The sequence below is a fragment of the Pollicipes pollicipes genome, unplaced genomic scaffold (assembly GCF_011947565.3).
Source record: "Pollicipes pollicipes isolate AB1234 unplaced genomic scaffold, Ppol_2.1 Scaffold_1097;HRSCAF=1274_pilon_pilon_pilon, whole genome shotgun sequence".
Classification (NCBI taxonomy): Eukaryota; Metazoa; Arthropoda; class Thecostraca; order Pollicipedomorpha; family Pollicipedidae; genus Pollicipes; species Pollicipes pollicipes.
The window spans coordinates 30189-40525 of NW_023595872.1; the positions used below are offsets into that span (position 1 = coordinate 30189).

At 45.4% G+C, this 10337-nt stretch overlaps 1 protein-coding gene across 1 annotated transcript; it reads right to left on the reverse strand.

Moving 5' to 3' along the window:
• Positions 1–957: 957 nt before the first annotated feature.
• On the reverse strand, positions 958–6365 carry LOC119114867 (keratin-associated protein 6-1-like). The gene is made up of 2 exons (XM_037238957.1): positions 6331–6365; positions 958–1284 (listed from the first exon to the last, which is right to left on the reverse strand). The coding sequence occupies exons 1-2, from the start codon at positions 6346–6348 to the stop codon at positions 958–960; spliced, it is 345 nt and encodes a 114-aa protein (XP_037094852.1). The 5' UTR covers positions 6349–6365.
• Between the last annotated feature and the right edge of the window lie 3972 nt (positions 6366–10337).

Below are 10337 nucleotides of genomic sequence, written 5' to 3' on the forward strand. Positions count from 1 at the left end.
GCAACACATACGTTTCTGTTGTATCCGTACTGCCCTGTAAGGCAACGCCAAATGCTGTAGATGGTTTTTGGATGCAGGTGTGGGAGTCTTAACCAATTTGGTGCATGTTTTCTCTTGCCAGGGATAATGGTCGGCGATTCCACCATAGGTCAACTCGAACATACCAATTAGTTTAGTTTCTTATTTTGTATCAGATAGGTAGGACATTAACACACTCTCAAAAAATGGGGGAAGAGATGCGTCCCCGACCTCCGTTTACACATGCCTATAGCTTTGCATGTGGCCTACGTCAGGTAATTTGGACACCAAGTGATGTGAGCCACCTTTCTCTACGAGTTCTCCAACCTTCACGGAAGGGTTACGTGCCCTCAACGACCTTGTTATTTTTGCTACGACGTCCAGTGACCTGTGCCTGCATACAGTGTGACAGTGGGATGGTGGAATTGAATCACTACTACGGGCTTCCCAACGCTCACGTTTGTGATTTAGGAGCATAATCAATTCAAGTCAGGGATGTCGGAATTGGCCTTATGTCGTATTCGTGACACCCTAATGTTTACAAAACTTAGGGCGTCGAAGAATGTGAGAAGAAATTGGTACTCCGTTTAACTATTACAAACTTTACTACGCAAAAGCGCCAAGAAGTTAGGTTAAATAAAGGGGCGAAATACCACCTTCCTTTTTGTTCTCATGGCACAGAATGATTCCTAAGTTTAGGTATAGCAGCGAGCGTATTTGCTTTTTTGGTTACACAAATGGTGGGTTTCAAAAATAAACTGATGTGGGCACAATAAAAGTCCCACCATTGTTGTCTGTATGCTCTTCCCTGTATCCATTCACCATTATCGCTCTTTCGCTTAAAGCATCGCATACGACATGAGTTGTATCGAAACCAGCGTATTGATTGATGCCAAATGCGAACGGACGATCACAAAACCGGACGCTTAACGGTAGTAGTCAGAGCGGTATCCATAGGCACGGGGGGGGGGGGGCGTATCCGTAGCTGCGGGCAGCGTATCCGTATCCGTAGCTGCGAGGCGCGTATCCATATCCGTGGCTGGCGTATCTGTATCCGCGAGGATGGTAGCTATGGTAGGCGCTGTGGCCCAGAGAGCGGCGGTGGCGGTAGCCGTGGTGGCCGTAGCTGCAGACTCCGTAGCCGTTGCCGTGGTATGCGCTCCTGTAGCCTCCGTAGTAGGGGCCGGCGTATGAGCGGTAGCCGTGATAACTACTGTATCCGTGGCTAGCAGAGACAACAGCCACCAGGGCAGCCAGAAGCAGCAGCTGGAAGCAACGGGGGTGACATGAGTGGCATGAACATCCTGCGTGAACAACACAAGAACAAGCGTATTTCAATGAAGACAAGTCTTCTTTCTCTGTGTCCTCGCTGTTGCTTTGCATCGACTTGTTTTGACCGAGATGAATTGGCTGCCACTTGCTAATGTAATCAGCAGCTCAAATTATTTCGTAACACATTCTGCAATTACTGTTGCTACTGGTTTTAACACTCAACTGAAATAGTTGTAGTTCATCTAGCAGGTAAACAAATGCACTGCAGTTCATTTCTGGTGATGTCGACCTATTCGGCTTTTTGGTCGGTCTTGATCGTAGCGTACTTTAAACCTGCTTAATTTTAGTCATGATGTAGCAGACATCGTGCACTTAATGGCATCAGAGAAAACGCTCCCGCAGCCAGCCACCAAAGCACTACAGCAACACTCACCGCAAGCTTGGCGTTCATCTCTGCGGTTTGCTGGACCTCCGACCGCTGGGGGAGTTGACCAGTGTGTGGCTCTGCGGTAGGTGTGCTGTCACTTTTATATGTCGAGGCGGCTGTCCTGACCTTGAATGCCACGATGCGGTACTTCCAGCTTGTAATGTCTGACCGACACTCCGGAAGGGTGTGGTTCAACTGCTAATATGAAAATATTGTTCAGGTTTATCTGATGTTATAACGTGGGCAAGCTGTGCATTACACTAGATACCGTAAAAAATCACATTGACATCGACAACGGCATGGACACAGAGTTTACCTGGAGGCCTACCACTCTTGTATAATAACATGGTTGAAGCACGCGGCATTAGCTTTTGCCTCGCGTGCGCCTGGCAGAGACAGTGTCATTTTCAAATATTGTGCTTACCAGTACGACCGCTTTTGTGATGTGTGGAGTGATTTGATTAGAGGCATCATCGCTATCACTATACAGATCATACCCGTTGGAGGGGAGCCGATGACCATGTGACGTACAATCGCACTGGAACACTCTACGTTGATGCGCTTGGCGTAGAAAAGTGCGCTGATGGTGTCACCAAATCAATTTACGATGAGTGCTTGCAAACTGGTCGCCCATCGTCATGCTGTAGGTACACATTTTTCAATTAGGAAATCGAATGTTTTAAATTTTTTGCAGCCCCCATTGTAATAGCAACATTGCTATCTTTGCACTTGTGTGAATGACCATTTGTTACGGTTAATAGGGCTGCACGCCGATTGCAGTGTTATCACCAGTTCTTTGTCGTTTTGGCGACAGCATCTTGTATTGGATATTGATTTCAAACGTAAGGAGAATAAGGTCACATTTTGAGAGTTCGATTCAATCTTCGGAATGAAATTCCGCAAGCTCGTTAACAGAAATGTTTGGTGGGATGCGTGTTTCAGTGACGTCCTCGGCAGTGACCAGAGCAGAGTGAATGTGGATGCAGCGTTTTAAGGCGTCATGTCATGTGAGACAGATGAGCTTGAATGTTCGCCTCGCGGTAATACATTGGGTTTGGTGCGAGGCGGTGGGCTCATGCTATTTGTGTTCTTGTGAGAAGCTTACTGGCTAGAAGAACTTAGCTAGTTTTCAGCTTTTTAATACAATGGCGTTATCAAGCCCTCCCAGACTAAGGGTGTTTTTGCTTAAGGATGTTGCTGTAGCTTGTAAGCTTGTTAGCTGCAGGTTTAGAAGTAAGCGGAGGTCGCTCGAGCGACGCATTTCAAGAATTCATCCGGGGCTTCCTGCTACTGAAGGGGACAGCTGCTTTGAAGTAAGAGGCCGCGTATCGCTCGTGTAGGTCTCTCACATTTCTCGTTACATCTCGGACTTACCGCAGTGATCGGTGGACAGGTATGACATAAAACGTTTTAAATTATCACTATATTACACGTAAAGCAAAATGAACCTGGTAAAAGGATTCAAGAATGTCGTTTGTCTCTGTTGATTGCAATCTGGTATGGGTTCTGTTCTAAATAAATGGAATCATTTCAGGAAGCGCGAGTTCTGCACCGGAAATGTTTATGCAAAGATAATGAAGGTCTTTAACTCTTCCACCTGGTTGTACGATGATGTCATGAAACCAAAAGTGATATCATTTCAGGGGCTGATAGAACCATGCTATTGCTAATTATACGGCTATAGGGATCCAGTTCTGCAAAATACAGGGGTTGAGGGATTAAAGGGCAAGGGGGAGGGATGCAGGGAGAAACATTTCTAAGTCTGGCCCCCCGAAATGAACTTAAAGCACTTTTCTCTTTAGGCCTGACACAACTTATCCCAGTTGGTGGCAGGGTGTATTTTCTTATTGTTAGGTTCTGGCAAGCTAAAACCCACTAAATTATGATAAATGAAAAATGATGGATCAAAATTAAAACTAAAAATGGAAAACTTAAGCCTGGTTAAGGAGACACAACCCTGCTCCTCTTCCCCCACCCCCTCCCCGCCCCGCACCCCGTCTTCCAACTGAATGGGAAACTACGCGTGGCTAGGCTGGTTATGTTAATTAGGCCCTTACTTGATAACCCTATTACGTTGGAAAGTACAGGAGGAAAAAATTACTGCGATTGCCTCCAAAACACTTTTAGAAGAGTTTTCTCCGGAGCCTTAAAGCACATATTTTTAACAGAAGGAAGCAGGGGTGTAGTTTCTTAAAATTAGTTTCTTGGGTGGCTGAACCGCTAAAGTATGAGAAATGAGCGATGATGGATAAAACTTATCCCCAGACACGGGAAAAATGTATTCGTGGTTGGGAGGCCGAATCCCGCCTCCCACACCCACCTCCCCAACTGAAAAGGAAACCATATGCGTTCAGGCTGGGTAGGTAAGTATGCATTTACCTGGTTATTATTTATTATTAGGCTAGTCTCATCCATTATGCATGGTTTGATGGCTAGCAAATACAACTGTAGTGCATGTGAGCTCCCGGAACGGAAATGTTTTGTGGTTATACCGCATTGCATTTAGTTTGTCTTTGTTTTTGCGGTTTCGTGTGCATGGTATGTATGATTGCAACGGTTTCTGAAATATTTCACTTACGGTAGCAACAAACACGGTTCGAAATCTTGCCCGTGACAGAAAAAAAAAATTGTTTTATCCCTACACACCTGTGTCACTGAAAAGGACCATACAACCAATGAGAGTTTTATTATTCGACCTCCATCGGTTTAGGAGACGGCATCGGATGTTTGTGATTAATTTCACATATTGACAATAACTTTAGATTTTCAACTCAATTCGGCAATATTGTGATCAGTAAATCTATGTTGACAAAGGGTTCACGCCCATCCAAAAAGCAAGGCTTTATTGCTCTTGCTCTGATGTTCAATGCAATAAAGACACTTTCACAGTGAATCATATGCAACACACGTTTCTGTTTTATCCGTACTGCCCTGTAAGGCAATGCCAAATGCTGTAGATGGTTTTTGGATGCAGGTGTGGGAGTCTTAACCAATTTGGTGCATGTTTTCTCTTGCCAGGGATAATGGTCGGCGATTCCACGATAGGTCAACTCGAACATACCAATTAGTTTAGTTTCTTATTTTGCATCATATAGGTAGGACAATAACACTCTCTAAAAATGGGGAAGAGATGCGTCCCCGACCTCCGTTTACACATGCCTATAGCTTTGCATGTGGCCTACGTCAGGTAATCTGGACACCAAGTGATTTGAGCCACCTTTCTCTGCGAGTTCTCCAACCTTCACGGAAGGGTTACGTGCCCTCAACGACCTTGTTATTTTTGCTACGACGTCCAGTGACCTGTGCCTGCATACAGTGTGACAGTGGGATGGTGGAATTGAATCACTATTACGGGCTTCCCAACGCTCACGTTTGTGATTTAGGAGCATAATCAATTCAAGTCTGGGATGTCGGAATTGACCTTATGTCGTATTCGTGACACCCTAATGTTTACAAAACTTTGGGCGTCGAAGAATGTGAGAAGAAATTGGTACTCCGTTTAACTATTACAAACTTTACTACGCAAAAGCGCCAAGAAGTTAGGTTAAATGAAGGTGCAACGTACCACCTTCCTTTTTGTTCTCATGGGACATAATGATTCCTAAGTTTAGGCATAGCAACAAGCGTAGTTGTTTTTTCTACACCAATGGTGTCTTTCAAAAACAAACTTATGTGAGCGCAATAAAAGTTCCATCATTGTTGTCTGTATGCTCTTCCCTGTATGCATTCACCATTATTGCTCCTTCACTTAAAACAACGCATACGACATGAGCTGTATCGAAAACAGTGTATTGATTGATGCGAAATGCGAACGGACGATCACAAAACAGGACGCTTAATGGTAGTAGCCAGAGCGGTATCCATAGGCACGGGGGGCGTATCCGTAGCTGCGGGCAGCGTATCCGTATCCGTAGCTGCGAGGCGCGTATCCATATCCGTGGCTGGCGTATCCGTATCCGCGAGGATGGTAGCTATGGTAGGCGCTGTGGCCCAGAGAGCGGCGGTGGCGGTAGCCGTGGTGGCCGTAGCTGCGGACTCCGTAGCCGTTGTCGTGGTATGCGCTCCTGTAGCCTCCGTAGTAGGGGCCGGCGTATGAGCGGTAGCCGTGATAACCACTGTATCCGTGGCTAGCAGAGACAACAGCCACCAGGGCAGCCAGAAGCAGCAGCTGGAAGCAACGGGGGTGACATGAGTGGCATGAACATCCTGCGTGAACAACACAAGAACAGGCGTATTTGAATGGAGACAAGTCTTCTTTCTCTGTGTCCTCGCTGTTGCTTTGCATCGACTTGTTTTGACCGAGATGAATTGGCTGCCACTTGCTAATGTAATCAGCAGCTCAAATTATTTCGTAACACATTCTGCAATTACTGTTGCTACTGGCTTTAGCACTTAATTGAAATAGTTATAGTTCTTCTATGAGGTAAACAAATGCATGGCAGTTTATTTCTGGTGATGTCGACCTATTGGGCTTTATGATCGGTTTTCCTCGTAGGATAGTTTAAACCGCCTTCCTTCTAGTCATTATGACGTACCACACCTCGCGCTCTTAACAATGGTATCAGAGAAAGTGCTCTAGCAGCCAGCCACCAAAGCACTACAGCAACACTCACCGCAAGCTTGGCGTTCATCTCTGCGGTTTGTTGGGCCTCCGACTGCTGGGAGAGTAGACCAGTGTGTGTGTCTGCTGTAGGTGCGCTGGCACTTTTATATGTCGAGGCGGCTGTCCTGACCTTGGCATTCACGCTACGGTACTTCCAGCATTGAACGTCCGACAGACACTCCGGAAGGGTGTGGTTCAACTGCTAATATGTAGATATTACCCAGGTGTATCTGATGTTGTAATGTTATAGGTAAACTTTGCATTACACTAGACAATGTAAAACATCACATCGACATCGACTACGGCATGAACGCACAGTTTACCTGGAGGTCTGCCACCCTTGTAGAATTACATGGTTGAAACCCGTGGTATTAGCTTTTGCCTCGCGTGCGCCTGGTAGAAACAGGGCCATCTTCAAATACTGTGATTACCAGCAAGACCGCTTTTGTGATGTGTCGGGTGATGTGATTAGAGGCATGATCGCTATCACTCTACAGATCATACCCGTTGGCGGGGAGCCGGTGACCATGTGACGTACAATCGCACTGGAACACTCTACGTTGATGTGCTTGGCGTAGAAAAATGCGCTGGTGGTGCCACCAAATCAATTTAGTATGGCGGCTGGCAAACTGGCTGCCCATCGCCATGCTGTGGCTGCATAATTTCAAATGAGGAAGTCGAATGTTTTAAATGTCTTGCAGCCCCCCCCCCCCCATTGTAATAGCATCATTGCTATTTTCACACTTGTGTGGAAAGCCATTTGTCGCGGTGAATAGGGCTGCACGCCGATGGAGGTGTTATCACCAGTTGTGCCTCGGTTTTGGCGATAGCATCTTGTATTGGAGATTGATTTCAAACGTTGGGAGATAAGGGTCAGATTTTGAGAGATCTATTCAATCTTCTCAATGAAATTCCGCAATCTTGTGGACTTGTGGACTCTTGTGGACCGTATTAGTTGGGTTCTATGTTTCAGTGACGTCATCGGCTGTGACAATTGCCGAGTGAATGTGGATGCAGCGTTTTAAAGCGTCGTGTCATTTGAGACAGATGAGCTCGAACGCTCGCCACGCGGTAATGCTTTGGGTTCGGTGTGAGGCGGTGGGCCCATGCTATTTGTGTTCTTGTCATGAGAAGCGTACTGGCTAGAAGAACGTAGCTAAGTGTCAGATTTTTGAAACAATGGCGTTATGAAGTTATTTCAATCTAACAACTTTTTCCTTAAGGATGTCGCTGTAGCTTGTAAGTTTGTAAGCTGTAGCTTTAAAGGAAAACGGAGGTTGTTGGAGCGAAACATGTCAAGAACTCATCCGGGGCTTCCTGCTACTGAAAGGGACGGCGGTTTTGATGTAAGAGGCCTCGTATTGCTGGTGTAGGTCTCTCACATTCCCCGTTACATCCCGGACTTTGCGCACTGATGGGTGGACAGATATGAGATAAAACGCTTTTAATTATCATCATGTTGCACGTAAAGCAAAATGAAGGTGCTAAAAGCATTCAAAAGTGTCGTTTGCGTCTGTTGATTGCAATCTTGTATGGGTTCTGCTCTAAATAATTGGGATCATTCTAGGAAGTGCGAGTTGTGTGCCGGAAATGTTTATGCAAAGTTAATGAAGCTCCGTAACACTCCCAGCTGGTTGTACAACGATGTCACGAAACCAAAAGTGGTATCATTTCAGGTGCTGATAGAGCCATGTTGTCTCTAAATATACGGCTACAGGGATCCAGTTCTGCAAAATACAGGGGAGTGAGGATTAGGGGGCAAGGGGGAGCAGTGCAGGGAGAAACATTTCTAAGCGAGCCCCGAAATGAACTTTAAACAGTTTTCTCTCCAAGCCTGACAGGCTTTTTGGCAGATGGGGGCAGGGTGTGTTTTCTAATGTTAGGTTGTGGGGAGCTAAAACCCACTAATTTATGATAAATGAAAAATGATGGATGAAAATGAAAACTAAAAATAGAGAACTTAAACCGTGGTTAGGAATCACAATGCCACTCCTCACCCCCCTCCCCCCCCCCCCCTATCCCGTCTTCCAACTGAAAGGGAAAGGACGCGTCGTTAGGCTGGTTATGTTAAGTAGGGGCCTTATTTGATAATTATTCTACGTTGGGAAGTGCAAGAGGAAAAAATGGCTGGGACTGCTTCAAGCACCCTTAGAGTAGCTTCTCACCAACTTCAAAGCACTGCCTTTAAGAGAAGGAAGCAGGGGTGTAGTTTCTCTAAATTAGTTTTTTGGGAGGCTGAACCGCAAAGGTATGAAAAATGAGAATTGATGGATAAAACTTGTCCCCAGACATGGGAAAAATGCATTCTTGGTTAGGAGGCTGAATCCCGCCTCCACACCCACCTCCCTCAGTTGGGAAGGAAACCATACGCGTTTATGCTGGGTATGTAAGTATGCCTTTACCTGATAACTCTAGTAGGTTAGTCTCATCCATTATGTATGGCTTGATTGCTAGCAAATATAACTTTAGTGCGCATGAGCCCTGTTTGGTGGCTATGCCGAGTTGCATTTAGTTTGTCTTTGTTTTTGCGGTTTACCGTATGCATGGTATCCATGATTGCAACGGTATCTGAAACATTTTTCTCAGGGTAGACACAAATCGGTTCGAAATCTTGTCGGTGACAGAAAACAAACTTTTTCATCTCTGTACACCTGTGTCACTGTGAAAAGGACAGTACACCTATGGGATTTTTATTATTCAACCTCCATCGGTTTAGGAGACAGCATCGGATGTTCGTGATTAATTTCATATCTCAGCAATAACTTCAGATTTTCAATGCAATTCGGTAATCTTGTGATGAGTAAATGTATGTTGACAAACGGTTTACGCCCATCCAGAACGCAAGGCTTTATTGCTCTTGCTCTGATCTTCAATGCAATCAAAACACTTTCACATTGAATCATATGCAACATGTATGTTTCGGTTATATTCTGCACTGCCTTGTAAAGCAACGCCAAATGCTTCAGCTGCTTTTTGGATGCTGGTATTGGAGCATTTACCAATTTGGTGGATGTTTTCTGTTGCTAGGGATAATGATAGGCGTTTTTACGATAAGTCAAGTAGAGCATACCAATTAGCGCAGTTTCTTAGTTTACATCATATAGGTAGAACAATAACACTCTCTTAAAATGGGGAATGAGATGCGTCCCTGACCTCCGTTTATACATGCCTATAGCTTTGTATGTTGCCTATACCAGGTGATCTGGACACCAAAAGTAATATGAGCCACCTTTCTCTACGAGTTTTCCCACCGTCACCGAGGGGGTAGATGCCCTCAACTACTTTTTTATTTTTACTACGACTTCCAGTAACCTGTGCCTGCATGCAGTGTGGCAGTGGGCTGGTGGAATTCAGTCACTACTGAGGATTTCCCGACGCTCACATTTGTGATATAGAAACACAATGAATTCAAGTTTGGGATGTGGAGATTGGCCCTTTGTGAAATCTGTAGTACTGTAATCTTTACAAAAATTTAAGGGTCGAAGACTGTGTGAAGAAATTGGTGCTCCATTCAACTATTACCGACTTAACTACGCAAAAGCGCAAATAAATATCGTTAAATGAAGCGGCAAAATACCACCTTTCTTTTTGTTCTCATGGTATGGAATGATTCCCAAGATCCGTCATAGAAACGAGCGTATTTGTTGTTTTTACACCAGAGTTGTCTGCGCGGAAGAGTGTCTCGGGTTCGACTCGCTATCGACAAATACGATTGATGCTTATGTTACAAACCCCATGCGCGCACGACTCGGGGTCTGGATGGCAACTGTACTTCTGTGCTGCCACGCAATATAACAAAACAACGAGCTGCCAAATCCCTGCGTTACTTTCCCTGTATGAAGGGAAAGTGATGCAGATACATTGCCTCCCATCACCTCCCCCCCCAAGACGCTTGCGGAAGGGGATGACGCGACGCGTCTTAACATAGATCCAAGGTTAAGATAACTCTAGGCTGAACGAGCTCAGACTGCGGCAAAACAAGAAACACACGAGGGCCCCCGGCTGACCCGTTGAGGG